The 15,695-nt window shown below is 43.4% G+C and overlaps 1 protein-coding gene and 1 long non-coding RNA gene across 2 annotated transcripts in view; one reads left to right on the forward strand and one right to left on the reverse strand.

Annotated features, from left to right (window-relative positions):
• TMEM123 (transmembrane protein 123) overlaps window positions 1-4,118 on the reverse strand; it is a 57,208-nt gene extending 53,090 nt beyond the window's left edge. The window contains exon 1 of the mRNA XM_004052028.5: window positions 3,227-4,118. Coding sequence (XP_004052076.1) covers window positions 3,227-3,326 — 100 coding nt within the window. The 5' untranslated portion in view covers window positions 3,327-4,118. The remainder of the gene's footprint in view (window positions 1-3,226) is intronic.
• A 7,515-nt stretch (window positions 4,119-11,633) lies between these two features.
• LOC129525484 (uncharacterized) lies at window positions 11,634-12,737 on the forward strand. The gene is made up of 2 exons (XR_008669820.1): window positions 11,634-11,845; window positions 12,148-12,737. It is a non-coding gene; the product is annotated as an uncharacterized lncRNA (long non-coding RNA).
• Window positions 12,738-15,695: the final 2,958 nt, after the last annotated feature.

Here is a 15,695-nt window from a genome sequence, read left to right on the forward strand (position 1 = left end):
CAATGGAGGGATAAAATAGGATTTTCTTATTTAACTGCACCTTCTCAGTAGGGTTTTAATTTTTAAATTAGTACCTTTAGATTTGGAAAAAATGTAAGAGATTTCTATGTCCCAATTAAGCAACGTTTCAGAGTGCTTTATTCGTTTTGAGTCTTTGTCTAATGAAGATTAAATATGTATAACACATAAGGAGAGAGCAAGTGTATTATTGTGTCCTTTCCACAAAGATGAACTCTCCCCCACTTAAAAAAAAATCCTCCAAGTACAAAGAAAAGCAGTAACTTTGAAGGATTTATCTTTACTTCTTGGGCAAATTTCTTCTTTGTGAGAATTTCTTCTTCTTGATGGGACTATCATCTATTTATCACAAAAGGATACAGTGTAAGATTAACTTGAAAAAGATCAAGGTCAACAGACTACGTAGATGTATTTAGCAGCAGATAGCAAACAATTGCCAACATTATTAGGTGCTTACCACAAGCCAGGGTTATGTGCATTAGCTCATCTAACCCTCTCAACAATTCTTAGGAGTATTGTTTTGCAGACAAGAACGGAGGCCCAAAGAAGGCCACCCAGATACAAAGTGGCAGAGACTGGAATTGGACCAGATAGTTTGATTCCTAAGCCGGCAGATATGAGTGCCAAAATGGAACTACTGATTTTCTACTATAAACCTGCTCCTCCCCCAACCTTCCCAATTGTTGCATTACCAGCTGCTCAACCCCAAAACCAAGAGGTCATCCTTTGATTTTTCTCTCTTCCTCATCCCACCCTCCAACCCATCAGCAAGTGATTAGTCCCAACCCCCCATAGATCTAGAATCCACCCTTTTATCTCCATTGCCACTCACCATCATCTTTTGGCTGGGCTAACACAACAACCTGTTTTTGCTTCCCTGCTATTGTCACTCTTAACGCGATGATTTCTTAATTTCTTGGCGACTTATTTGAACACTTGAATACAGCCATTTTCAAGCCACCTCAATCCTTGCACTTTTCAGTTACAAGTCAAAAAAGTCCCTTCTTTCCACAGTTGTTCAAGGTGGGTTTCTGTCACTTGCCACTAAGAGTAATGACTAACAGCCGCCCCTCCCATCCTGTTAATGTTAATGTCATTCATTGGAATACTACAATAAATCCTGTTTGCTGATCTGCAAACTTGCTCATAGTCTCCCTCCTCCTTCAACTGATATTTATAAAGCTATGCAGCAGACTGTGAAGAATATTTTAAAAGCAGAATTTCAATAATGTTTTTATCTTCTCCCACAATATTCTAGGCAATGGTAGTACTGTGGAATAAAAGTATTATCTACTTCAAGAGCCATCATCATCTAACGTGGCTTAGTGGTGAAATGGTTAATTGAAAATTTGGATTCTGATCTGAAACCAAACATGTATTAATTGTTTTACTTGCCATAAATTAGCTTACTTATCTATAAAATGGGGACGATACTGTGAGGATTCAATGGGATGATTTATGGACCTAAATTAGCATAGCGTGGGATGCACAGAATATGTACCCAGTAAAAAATCAGCCATAAGAGTTTTAGTATGATGGCTAAAAATCACTATACTTCGTAATGACATTGTATACAGATTACACTATACATGAAGACTACGATTAACAGTTACTAGCTTTTTTGAGAAATCTTCTATTGTATACCTTTTAGTCTAGTTGCAAGGTGACATTATATAGTCTGTAGAAACAGATTCCACCTCTGGTTGGTTATACTAGTTTATGAATTCAGGGCTCGCCTACTGTAGAGCATTTTAAGTTTTCCAAATGGGACTAAGCTCTAGTAAGACATTAAGTAATAAACAGAACAAACAGTGAGTGCTAAAATAGGGCAAAAAAAAAATCTGTGTTATCAGGGCAAAAGAAAGAAAAGCTTGGTCACTCACAGTTTCTCTAATCGGTAATTCATTGGAGAAACAGTAAGGCTTATCTTCACAAACACAGCAACAAATTTTTAAAAATGGAGACCTCACCTCATGAGATAATTGGTATAAAATTAGGACCAAGATACACGACGGACATGATTTTACCACTTTTTTCTTAAATGATCTCAAAATTAGGTCTGCGAAGCCAGTTTGTCAGACGCACAATTAAGCAAACAAAAACACTTCAGCAAAACAAAGAAAAATTGTTAATTCACCCAGGTTATTCCAGAAAAAGCAAGTGTTGTGCCTGAACTTTCCAGATTTACAAACTGCCTTTTTCTCTTGCTGGATAAAACGAAGCTAAGGCTAAAATATACAGTGGATGGATAGAACTTAAAACCATGAAAACCTTGGGTTACTTAACTTATCCTAGTTTACTGACCATTACCTAGGGACCTGACTTCTCTAACAGTTGACCAAGGAAAACAGTATTTGCACAACAAATCCCAACTTCCTGGTTTCATCCAAAAAGGGCTGTTTGAAGTCTCCAAAGGGCCAAGGGCCTAAAACGAAACAAATTCCGCCCTACACAGAAAAGCAAAGTCAACATCATCCTGTTACGACCTTACTAGCGACGACATGGGCCACCGGCGACCGTGCAGCTGTGCCCTTAACGCTGCGCAGCTGCCGCGCGCCTCGGCCGGGTGTTTATGGCACACGAGGGGTGGAGAGCGTCCCCGCCATGGGGGCGGCCGCCTCAACTACCGCGAGGGCGGGGCGCGCTCCCCAAAAGCTCCCAACTAGCTCCAAGAGCCCCGAAGTCTAACTTCGAGCGTCAGGGGGACCTTAAGATTGTAATTCATCTGGATAATACTGCACAATATTAGACGCTGAAATGCCGGGGGGACGCTTGAAAAGCTCCCCGACTAACTGGGAGACGTTTCCGCGGGCCTAGGTAGACATATTTTTCAACTCAGCTAATCTTGTTTACAAACGGAAGCCTTAGAAACTCTAACCTCGGCAAACATTAACTTCAGGGAAAGGCTGTAAAAACCAACTTGCGGTAACTCAACAGGTTATGCGCACCCGTCCCGGCCTGCGACCGCCGCTTCCAAAAAGCGAGAGGGGAAGCACCAGGCAATTTCCTCAGCAGGCGGCCCCGGGGCCAGCGGGTGACTGGTCCAGGCCTCAGTTTCCCCCACCCCGCCCGGTCACCTCTGGGTCCGCCCCGAGCTTTCGGCCAGAGACACGCGGAACTTTCTGTACCAGAGCCCAACTTGGGAACCCAAGCCTCGGCAGCGCGCTGCCTCCCACGAACGGGGCTGGCGACCCCCGCAGCCACTTACCCGCCATGGGTGCGCTTTCATGGGCGGCCCCCAGCAGCGCTAGCACCTGCAGCGTCCCCAGGAGCAGCGCGGCCCAAGCACCTCGCGCGCCGAGTCCCATTGTTCCGAGGGCAGGATGCGGCGGCCTCGTGGGTTCCCAGCCGAGCTGGCGGCGGCGAGAGCGGCTCCTCTGCGCAGCCGGCGCCGGCTCCGCTTCCCCTTCGGCCGCGCACGTCTCCCCTCCCGCCGCTTTGCCCCCCGAATGACCAAATAGGGCGCAGGAGCGGGGCCTGGAGGGGGCGTCGCGTGCGCAGCCGGGGCAGCGGGGCCGGGCTGGGTGGCGCGGGGGGCGGGCTCGGGGTTCTGGGCGTGGCGACTCGGCTCGCGGCCTCCCTCGCAGGCGCGCGCTTGGGAACCCCAGAAACCGCGAGCCGTTTCCTTTCTCTTCGGAAATGGCAGTTTTGTTGTCCTGGATGAAGGCGAGCGCCGCTGCCTCCCCGAATGCTGAGCACGCTGGCTTCGCGGTGCCCGGAAGGAAGCCTTTGAAGAGTAGTTTTGCGGGCAGGGAGGGGACAGGGGTGCGTGCGACTCAGAGTGAGAGGGAGGAGTTGCAGGGCAAAGGCGGGAGGAGGGGGAGATTCTGGAGAGGAACTTGAGGGGATGGGATTCACTCTAAGGAGTCCTGGGCGGTCGGAGCTTTCCCCTCGCGTGACCCAGCCTAAGGGGGAAATGGAGAAAAACAGCTCGACAGATTTGTTGCTTAAATTCAAACGTAAAACACCTACGATCTTCTTATCCCAGTTGTACTTCATCTTCTCCGCGGGTTCCCTGTATCTCTGATTAAGACAAGAGATTAGTGGAGTGGGCGGGTGGGGGCGCGCGCAGGAGTTGGTAGCAACTCTCACTGAAATACAGTAGAGCCATGGAAAGCGGGGGCTGCATTAATCCAACCAGCCTCTTCTCTCCTTGTGCCCTGCTGTCCCAGTTCAGATGAAATGGCCAGTTTTGAACAGTTTTTGGCTGAGTTCCTTTTAAACCCTTGGAGCCAGTGCTAATCACTTGTCTTGACTTGAAGTGCTTGTAAAGTCTGCATTTTCATCGTGCTCAGAACTCTGAAGTGACAGGTAGCTACCTGTGGCTAATGGATGAGAATAACAAAGGCTGAGTCCTGGCTTGGGAGGGAACCCTCAGCTGAAGTAGAAGACTGAAGGATCCAAGGAACCTAAAATCACAGTGAATCCCCACCTGCAAAGGTCTTAATGTTGCAGATCTTTGGCACCTGAGCCAGATTTCATCACATAAAGGCCACATTGCAGTTAACTTCTCAAAACTGTGTTATAAGAGGTAGAACTTTCTCATGTCAGGCAAATCTATCATTACAGAGGTCTGACTGGTCCTAGAGATTAACTAAGACAATCTGTCCTAAATTTACAGAGACTTCCATCTGTGGATTCAGTCAGCCAACCTGCAAATGTTTCCCCTGCATCTTATCATGGACAAAAAGCAAGCATTGCACATTTCGATTTTGGTTATTCTATTTAACTGGGGAATCTGGTTTAGGAATAAACCGTTCTGGTGACTACCCCATTATCCAAGCATTTCACAATCTAGGCCCAACCTGTCTTTCCAGCCTTGGTTCTGTTGCCCATGGAGAAGGGTGCTTTCTGGTTCCTGGCATTTGCATACGTTGTTCTTTCCTTCTGGAATGCTCTCCTCTATTCTCTTCACCAACCCACAGCTAATACTTCCTTTAAGGCTCAGTGTACTTATAGCCTGGGAATCTGGGGTGGAATAAGAGGTCTGGATGTTTATATCCCCACCACATTCATGTGTTGAAACCTAATCCTCAAGGTGATGATAATAAGATGTGGGACTTGGGTGGGCATAGTGGCTCATGCCTGTAATCCCAGCACTTTGGGAGGCTGAGAAGGGTAGATCGTTTGAGGTCAGGAGTTGAAGACCAGCCTGACCAACATGGTGAAACCCCGCCTCTACTAAAAATACAATTATCTGGGCGTGGTGGGACGTGCCTATAATCCCAGCTACTCGGGAGGCTGAGGCACAAGAATCGCTTGAACCTGGGAGGTGGAGGTTACAGTGAGCCGAGATCACGCCACTGCACTCCAGCCTGGGAGACGGAGTGAGACTTGTCTCAAGAGAAAAAAAAAAAGATGTGAGGCTTTCGGGAGGTGATTTAGTTGCTAATGAATGGGATTAGTGCCCTTGTAAAGGAGGCCTGAGGGAACTTGTTTCACCCTTCTGCACTGTGAGGGCACAGCAGGAAGACGCCATCTGTGAGGCAGAGGGCCCTCACCAGACACCAAATCTGTTGAGGCCTTGCTCTGTCAACTTCCCAGCCTCCAGAACTGGGACAAATAGATTTCTATTGTTTATAAATTTGTTGATAAAGTATCCCATTTAAGGTATTTGTGTTATAGCAGCAGAAACGGACTAAGACAGTGTGGAGAACAAGATATTTATTTACTTGGACAGTTTTTCCCGGGTACTGACCTGTTGGAGACACCTTCAGATCTCTGCTATCTGATTGCCACACCACAGTGAGTGGGTGTGCCCATCTTTGATACTAACAGCTCAGTACTGTGGGTTGCCCATGTTTTTTCTAGTCTGAGGAGAGGGGAAAGAGCAAGGAAGTGTGTGGCCTTCCTGCTCTCTTGGAAACTCTATTGGGAGGACTAGCCTCCCAGAGAAGTTGTAGCCCCAGTTGTGCCTCAGGTTCAGCCCCATCACTGTACCAACATTTTACTTTGGTGATGTGAAAAGTTAAAAGAACAGCATGGGCAGCCCTTGGCCATTTAGATCTCTCCTCCTTTCCAGCCTCATGTCTGGATCCCTCTCTGTAACCTCACTAGAGCACTCAAAGTTTTCCAAATATGCTGGGGCCTTCCACGCCCCTGTGTTCTTGCTCCTGTTCTTCCCTTTGCCCAAGATGCCCTCTAACCTTTTCTCTTAGGCAGTTTCTACTCTTCTCTCAAGATTCCCTTCATATCCCATCTCCCCAACCATCTGGGCAGATTTTAGTGCTTGGATCCCTCTGCTCATACATTGATCAGCTGGGTCTCTAACCTTGTTCTCTATAAAATATTCTCCACATAGCAGCCAGTGTCATTCTTTTAAAACATGTCAGATTATGCCATTCCCTTGCCACTTAACAAAGTCTGAAACCATGGCCTGCAAGGCCTACGTGACATGGTCCGTGGCTGCCCTTTCCACCTCATTTTCTACCCTCTCCTTCACTTCTCAGCTCCAGCCTCCTTGCAGCACTTTAGAAATGTCAAGTCAGTTTCCATCCCGGAGCCTCTGTACTTGCTGCTTCCTCACATCCTTCAACACTGCTCATCTGAGAAAAGCCCTTCTTGAATACCCTAGTTTACAGCTCTGTTTCTTTTTGTGGCATCTAGTGCTATCCATCATTATGTTCATTTATGTGTTCATTTTTTGTCTGTCCTACAAAAATACAAGTTCCATGAGAATAAAAAAGTGAATGCATATTTTGGCCAAGTGCCTATTGCATATTGCTGCTGGATTCATGTCATACGAATCACTTCCTTTTTTTTTTTTTTTTTTTTTTTTGAGACAGAGTCTTGCTCTGTCGCCCAGGATGGAGTGCAGGGGCACAATGTCACCTCACTGCAACCTCCGCCTCCCAAGTTCACGCGATTCTCATGCCTCAGCCTCCTGAGTAGCTGGGACTACAGGCATGTGCCACCATGCCTTGCTAACTTTTGTATTTTTAGTAGAGATGGGGTTTCCCCATGTTGGCCAGGCTGTTTTTGAACTCCTGAAATAAAGTGATCCACCTGCCTTGGCCTCTCAAAGTGTTGGGATTACAGGCGTGAGCGACCGCACCCAGCCTACTTTCTTTTATTTAGAACTCAGATTCCCAGCCTCCATTACAACTGGGCTCAAGAATATAACCTAGGCTTTGCCAGTCAGGCTCATCCATATCAAACTTAAATTCAGGTATGAGCTACCAGAGGAAAGTGGCTCATTATGGAGCTCCTTGCCTTGCTGGTATGAATTGCCCTAATAGCCAGGCGGCTGCCTTTGTTGGCAGCACTAGCAGTGACATTAGTTTCTCAGTGGTTGCAACATGGAGTTTCTGATGTAATAGTGGTATTGATGGAGAGCTGCAATGGTGATAGTTTTCTTGCTGGGCTAGTTCTGCAGTGGTTTTGTGCATTATTCCCAGAGGAATGGCCCCAGTCCTGAATCTCTACACCTTCCAACACACCTGAGAGCTACCCAATATCTTCAATATAATCCTTTTCTGCTATATCAGCAAGAGTCAGCAGCTTTTCTTTCATACAACTAAGGATCCTGACTTTGTATGATTGTGCGTCTTTTTCCCCACAGTGGGCTACAGTCTCCATTAGATGATTCGCCAACTATTTATTGAGTGCTTACTATGTGATGGACAATGTCCTAGCCAGAGCTTACAGTATAGTGGCAGGGCAGGTACATACACGATTACACTAGAGTGTAATCAATGCTATGAAGTGATCGTGGGAAAGCATACATTGGAGGCACAGTCTATGTGTTCATCTTTGTATTTGAGGCTCTAATGCACTTCCATCATGTAGAAGCATTCAGTTTATATTTGTGGAATGAATTTTGGGTGGAGACAAATAGAGCAGCAAAATGCTGGTGTCCTTCTCCATCGATAATATTCTCTTTGCATCCAACCTGTATTTCCTGTATGTCTGAGTCTTTAACTTAGGGTCACCTGAGGGCGGACCAGGAGTTGGAACTATCATTCATTCACTTAGTCAGTGTGCAAACATTTATTGAACACCTGACATGTACCAGACATTATGCTAGGTGCTGGGAAACAATAGAGAATAACACAAGTCTATCTGCCTCACAAAATGATAGACACTAGTGAGTCCTTTACAAGTTAGTTGGTTTCTACCCATAGAGACAGAAAGTATTATAGAACAGTGGTTACCAAAGGCTGGGGAGAGAAGAATGGGGAGCTTTGTTTAATGGGTACAGAGTTTTCATTTAATTTTGCAAGACAAAAAGAGTTATGAAGATGGATGGGGGCCGATGGTTACACACAGTTTGAATGTACATAATACTACTGAGCTGTACATGTAAAAATGGCTAAGATGATACTTTTATGTATATATAACCACAATTGAAAAAAATTACATCCCCACCCCCAAAAATAGAACAATAAATTTACACATGTTGTTAAGGGAAAAAATGTGAGTTGGTTTCTAAAAATGAATGGTAAAAGCTGCTTTTGTTATGATTGTAAAAAGATAGAGAGATTTCATGTTTTCTCAGTGAGATTTACTTATATCCCACAGTAAATTTTGATTCATTTTTAAAAAGAAGCAGGTGATAGAGGATGGCTCATCTGGCTTAATGTGCACAGATAATTATCTTCTAGCTATGTATGAATTAGTCTGTTAATAATCAATGTTTGCATAAGGAAAGAACCAGAATCTGCCTGGCTTTGAGACTGAAGTAGTTGCAAATAAGGCAAGGCACTGGAGAGATTTAACAAAAGAGAGTAAATTGGCCTGTGTCCATTTCTCTGTTTCTGCCAATTTCCTGTCAACTTCCATTTTAGCAGATTGACAACATGTTATAAACTGTGATTAAGTCTTCACAATGAAAGCTCATTTGCTGGGTGTCTTCCCCATTCCTGTACCTCTGCTTCCTTTTTCTTGTATTCTAGAGCCCCTATTTTTCTTGCACTTTCTTCTTCCCTCACCTTTAGGTTTTTCCTTCTGGTTTCCTCCTTTACAGTAGAAACTGCAGACAGAGTATGAATCTATATAATTAATCAAAAAAAATTTATTGAGTATTTTGTGTTCAACACTTATAGGATTCTTAGATTCAGATGAGCAAAAGTGAAAATAAAACAAGTAGAAGCAAAGATAAAGCAAACAGGCCAGGCATGGTGGCTGACGCCTATAATCCTAGCACTTTGGGATTCTGAGTCAAGAGGATTACTTGGGAGGATTACAAGAGCCCAGGAGTTTAAGAGCAGCCTGGGCAACATAGCAAGATCTCATCTCTACAAAAAATAAAAAATTAGCCGGGCATGGTGGTGTGTGCCTGTGGTCCCAACTACTCAGGAGGCTGAGGTGGGAGGATCACTTGAGCCTGGGAGGTCAAGCCTGCGGTGAGCAGTATTGCACCACTGTACTCCAGCCTGAGTGATGATGATATTCTGTCTCCAAAAGCAAGCAAACAAACAAAACAAAAAAATAAGCAGAGAACAATGAACTCTGATGCAACTGGATTTTCCTCTTGAAACGAGATCAGAAAGAGAGAGTTCTGTGTGGACTGAAGTTTGTAAGGATGACTTCTCAGAAAGGGAGTGGGGGAGCTTTGTCTGAATCTGAAGGATTTGGCCAGATGAGAGGTGGTAATATGAGTTTTCAGTGTCAGTTCTAGGCAGGATTATGTTGTGCTCTGAGGACAGTAGGAAGAGGAGAGATGTGAGTTCAGAGGTTTTGTAGGGAGCATGTAGGGAAGCCTCATGGGCCTTTCCAGTGTTAATTAAATCCCGTTATTTATCAGCTCCTACTTTGACTTTTTTTGTTTCTTCTCTGTAGGAGGCTATAGGAACTCAGCCTATTTTATTTCTCTGTTTAAAGCCACTGCTCTCCACCCCGATCCTTTGGTGTTCTTATTTCTTCAAGTCTACATATGGAGTGAGTTGCAAGTCTCCAGGCCATTCCTCTTTGCTGCCTCTGAACCTAACCACTTTCCACAGCGAAAGTTTCATTGCTAATCATGACAGAGAAATTGACAAAAGATAAAATTGCTGTTGTAGAGAAGGTTAAAAAAAAGATGAAAATTGTTAGTCTTAACCCCTGCTCAATATTTTCTGATGCTCATCTAAAAAATTGGAGAAGTAGGGCTTACAAGTCCATTCATTCAACAAAAATTGAGCAGTTGAACACACAAATACACACACATATACACACACAAGAAACAACTATAAATAAGTGCTGAGAAAACACACCGATGTGATGAACAACTGGGTGGTGACTTCAGAATAAGCAGTCAGGGAAGTCCTCTGTAGTAGGTAACAGTTAAACTGAGTCCTTAGAAGGAGCCATGTGAAAACAAGGGGGAAGTACATTTCAACCAGCATAGTGTGTTGGGGGAATAAAAAGAAAGCCAATGTGCCTGAAGCTCAGTGAATAAGAACAGAGAGGTACAAGGGAAGATCTGGGCCTTTTCAGATGAGGAATTTAGATTTTATTTTAAATATGATGTATGGAAAGAACAAGAACAGCAAAACAAAATGTGATGAGAAGCCATTTGAGAGTTGGCAAGTCATCTTATGCTTTATATATTTTTAAAAACATCACACCAGCTTCTATGGAGGAACAAGAGTAGAAAGAGACCAGTTATGAGGCTATTGTTGGGGGCTTGAACTAGGGTAGAAGTGGTGACAATGGAAGAAGTGAATGGATTTAGGATGTGGATTGAGAGTAGAGTCAATTGGATATGATGGCTGAGGGAAAGAGAAATTAAGCCTCTTAGGTTTGTGGCTTGAGCAACTGGGTGAGTGGTAGCTTCACATCCCATATCCTGGAATACTAACCCACACTTTTTGAATTCTGTCCTACTGTCCTTCTGTCATTTCTGAATCTCTTATAGCAACCTTCATCAGGAATGCATACAGAGTTAGCCAAATTGAATACAATATTTCAGTGATCATCTGTTGGTATCTACATGGGTCAAGAGGGAAGTAAGCACTATTGGATGCTCCCTAAGTTTGCTCTCACCCAGGAATACTGCATTTTGAGTATTACTTGTGTTAGCAGTGGTGAATCCATATGGGTCTGCGGCAACCTCAACTCTTGCCTCCTCAGAAGAAAGAATTTGACCGAGGGGCGTAAGACAGAGTGAGAGAATGAGGCAAATTTTGGAGCAGGAGTGAAAGTTTATTCAAAAGCTTTAGAGCAGGAATGAAAGAAAATAAAGTACACTTGGAAGAGGGCCACGCGGGCAACTTGAGAGATCAAGTGTACTGTTTGACCGTTGATTTGGAGTTTTATATGTTGGCATTCTTTTGGGGTCTGCATTACTTCTCCCTTTATTCTTCCCTTGTGGGGGTTGTCTGCCTGTGCGGTGGCCTACTGGCTTTTTGGGGGGGCGCATGTGCACTGTGTTTACTGGAGTTGTATGCACACTCACTTGTGGCATTTTTCCCTTACCAGTCTAGTGATCATATACCAGGTATACTTTGCCTTTTGCCTCTTTTTTTTTTAAGGCGGAGCCTCGCTCTGTCGCCCAGGCTGGAGTGCAGTGGCGCAATCTTTGCTCACTGCAACCTCCGCCTCCCAGGTTCAAGCAATTCTCCTGCCTCAGCCTCCTGAGTAGCTGGGACTACAGGCCCGCCACCATGCCCAGCTAATTTTTATATTTTTAGTAGAGACTGGGTTTCACCATGTTGACCAGGATGGTCTTGATCTCTTGACCTCATGATCTGCCCACCTTGGCCTCCCAAAGTGCTGGGATTACAGGTGTGAGCCACTGCGCCTGGTCTGAAACCTCTTATTTCTATGAGAGACAAAAGGATGTACTGTGTGATGTCTGATTACACCCATCGTTGTACCGAAGAGAGACCTCAGCAAAATCCCAGAGGTAAGTGTTGACAGTTTCAAAGGTCAGAAGGCCCATGACCTTGCATGTAAAATCAAAAGGTCAGAACTATTATGTTGTCAGGGTGACACCCTAAAGAGGGGAGGATGGGTAGGCAGTGTTCTCCCTCCTCAAAGAAAATTTTATCATTTTACCCTTATAATTGCCACATATTTTTTCCAGATACCTTTCATGTAGCCCACCCCCAATAAGTAAATATATTAGAATTTCACTGTGTAATGAGAATAAAAGAAAGGACATTAGATGATAAGCATTTGTGATCTTCTCCTCTCTCCTCCCTTCAGCCCTGACTCCAGTGTCTCCAGCTGAGAGGCTGAGCTTGCCAGCTCCATTTCTGACTGCTCATGGAGCAGAATCAGTGACCAAGGAGAAAAGGGCTGAGTGAAGAAACAAGTGTGAGTGCCAAGATGATGCCAAGGGCTGTGATTTCCTGGTGGGAAGAAAGAAGGAATAGAAGCCAAAGGAAGGGGGACGAAAAGCAAAACCAAGAATCACAAGGAATCAAGTTCGGAGAGAATTTTGGTAGAGATTTTGAGAGGGGGGCTTTAAGTCAGCCATGGACATACTGAAGCAAGAGGAATGAAGGGAAAAAAGAAAAGGGGGGAAAAAAGAAGAAGAATGGGGCCAAGGAGGATTTAAGACTACCATTATGGGTTACAAGTTGAATTCTCTTTAATATTCTTCAAGCAATGACAGTAAAGATTCAAATAACTTTTAAATTACCTTTGATTTCTAAACCAAGTTTCTTGGAATGTGAAAGTCTCCAAGACTGGGCCCTGCAGGGCCTGGGTTGGGCTACTACTGCCTATGGAGATTCTGAGGGTATTAACCTTAATGATGGCATGAAATCAGTAAAAATCATCCACAAGCTTTTTTCTGAGCATCTATTGTATGTGCAGCATTGTATAAGGCATGGAAGAAAAAGCAAAATAGTATAATGTGTGGCCATGTCCCTGCAGGTGTTATATTTAAGTAAATGACCCATTTCCACGTGGGCAAGTAAGTAATAGCACTCCACCAAAACTGTCACCAAACTATGAGGGCTGTAAGTTGGTAGGAAGAAGTACTAACTAAATGTAGAACTTAATATCTATTTTTCCTTATTTGATTTTTAAACTTCACCCCAAAATGTAATAATTGCCATAAGCTTTAAGATTTTATAATTCCAATAATATATACCAAACAAAAATACCATTCCTAGAAAAAAAAAGTCTGGAAAAAAGGTAAAGATTAATAGTCATATTTCTGGTTGACCATTCTCTGAGTGATCTTTTTTTTTCCTTTCTACTTTTCTGAGTTTTTCAGCTTTTCTGAAATAATACGTATGACATTTCAAGGAATTTTTTAAGCTGTTATTTTAGAATTATAGTTCTAATAATGATAAAAGACATTTTCTGACTATCCTACAATTAGATACGAGGCTAAAAACAAATATGATCTAATCTACTTTTAGAGCCTAGGCCTGAGGAAGAAAAGGGTAAAAGAAAACCATATTCCATGATGGAGAAAAAAGTCTAGAACTTACTCAAATTCTTTCTTCTAAACATATCAAGTGATCTATTTGTAGCGACCAGGTCTTTGCGTAGACATTCCAGCCATTTGCCTAATCATCTGGTTTAAATTTTAATGGATTTAACCTTGGAAAGAGGGCTGTGTCTACACTGAGAGTCAAGATACCTGGTTTCTGATGTCAGCTGTGCATTGCAGCTGACTTCCTGTGTCTATGGTTGAGCTGTCTCACTGGCGTTGCCCATGGGTTCTTCATCTTAAAAATGAGCATTTTACATACATTGACGATGGGAATGTAAAATGTACAGTCACTATGAAAACAGTTTGGTTGTTCCTCAAAAAGTTAAATATAGAATTACACAGTATACATTACCCAGTAATACCCAGTATACCCAGTATACCCTGCCCAGTAATTCTCGTAGGTATAGAATCAAAAGCAGATATTCAAACACATACTTGTACACAAATGTTTTAAGCGTGACCCACAATCTCCAAAAGGTAAAAACAACTCAATTGTCCATCAGAAGATGAATGGATAAAGAAAATGTGGGCCGGTCGCAGTGGCTCACATCTGTAATCCCAGCACTTTGGGAGGCTGAGGCGGGTGGATCATGAGGTCAGGAGATCGAGACCATCCTGTCTAACACAGTGAAACGCCATCTCAACTAAAAATACAAAAAATTAGCTGGGTGTGATGGTGGGTGCCTATAGTCCCAGCTACTCGGGAGGCTGAGGCAGGAGAATGGCGTGAACCCGGGAGGTGGAGCTTCCAGTGAGCTGAGATCGTGCCACTGCACTCCAGCCTGGGCAACAGAGCAAGACTCCGTCTCAAAAAAAAAAAAAAAAAGAAAGAAAATGTGATATTGTGGTATTCACATATAATGGGATATTAATGAGCCATGAAAAAATGATGTTCTGATACATGCTACAACATGGATGAACCTCGAAAACATTATGCTAAGTGAAATAAGCCAGACACAAAAGGAAATATATTGAATCATTCCATTTATGTTAGGTGCCTAGAATAAGCAAAGTCATAGAAACAAAGTAGATTAGAAGTTGTCTGGGACTGGGGGAGGCAATAATTAAAGTTATTGTTTAATGGGTACAGAGCTTCTGTTTGGAGTGACAGAAAATTTTTGGAAATAGCTGGTGGTGGTTGCACAACACTGCATCTGTAATTAATGCCACTAAATTGTGTACTTAAAATTGGTTAATATGGCCAATTTTATGTTATATATCTTACTACAACAAATGAGAGATTTAACAAGATATTTCTGAAATATCTTTGAACTCTAATATATATATATATATATATATATATATATATAAAATTATTGGTAGACATGGGGTTTCGCCATGTTGCCCAGGCTGATCTTGAACTCCTGAGCTCAGGCAATCCACCTGCCTTTGAATTCTAATAGTCTGTAATACCACAGGCAAAGGGCTACTGTAAGAAGAGGGAATTGATCTGAGTCTTGAAGGATGTATTAAAATAGGGGTCCGCAGTCCCTGGGTCGCAGACCATTACCTGTTCGTGGCCTGTCAGGAACCGGGCAGCGCAGCAGGAGGTGGCAGTGGGCGAGCCATTACCGCCTGAACTCTGCCTCCTGTCAGATCAGCTGCAGCATTAGCTTCTCATAGGAGCACGAACCCTATTGTGAACTGCACACATGAGGGATCTAGGTTGTGCACTCCTTATGAGCATCTAACGCCTGATTTGAGGTGGAACAGTTTCATCCTGAAACCATCCCCCACCTCTCCGTGGAAAAGTTGTCTTCCACAAAACTGGTCCCTGGTGCCAAAAAGGTTGGGGACTTTTGTGTTAGAATTTTTCCACTAGAATGCTTCAAAGATTGGAAAACCCAAAAATGGCAAACAGGAGGCTGCAGGCCACATCCAGCCAGGAGATAAGTTTTGTGTGGCTTTCACAGTGTTTATCAACACAGCATTTAGGATTTTAAAAAATTGGTTGCTAAAATTTAAAACCTGAGAGTATCAATATAAAAATTCTGATTCCTGGTTTCTCTGGAAACATTGAACAATCTGATAATACCAGACCCATCCTCTCAACAGGAGTTATGAAATGGCTGCTCCCTTTATGCAGTATTGAACTCTCTGTACTCTCCGTATTGTTTTATTCCCAGCTGGCTTCTTAATTTCTGATACTTGCATTTGAATTTCTGATCCCTAACATAAAACAAGAAGAATCAGGTAAATTGTTTCTGAGGGCCCTGTCCCTGGGTTGTCAATTTATAAAGTATTAAATTTTGTTTTCTTTTTGTTTCTTTCTTGCCTCATCTGCAATATAGAAACAATTCTT

The sequence above is a fragment of the Gorilla gorilla genome, chromosome 9 (genome assembly GCF_029281585.2).
Source record: "Gorilla gorilla gorilla isolate KB3781 chromosome 9, NHGRI_mGorGor1-v2.1_pri, whole genome shotgun sequence".
NCBI classification, from domain to species: domain Eukaryota; kingdom Metazoa; phylum Chordata; class Mammalia; order Primates; family Hominidae; genus Gorilla; species Gorilla gorilla.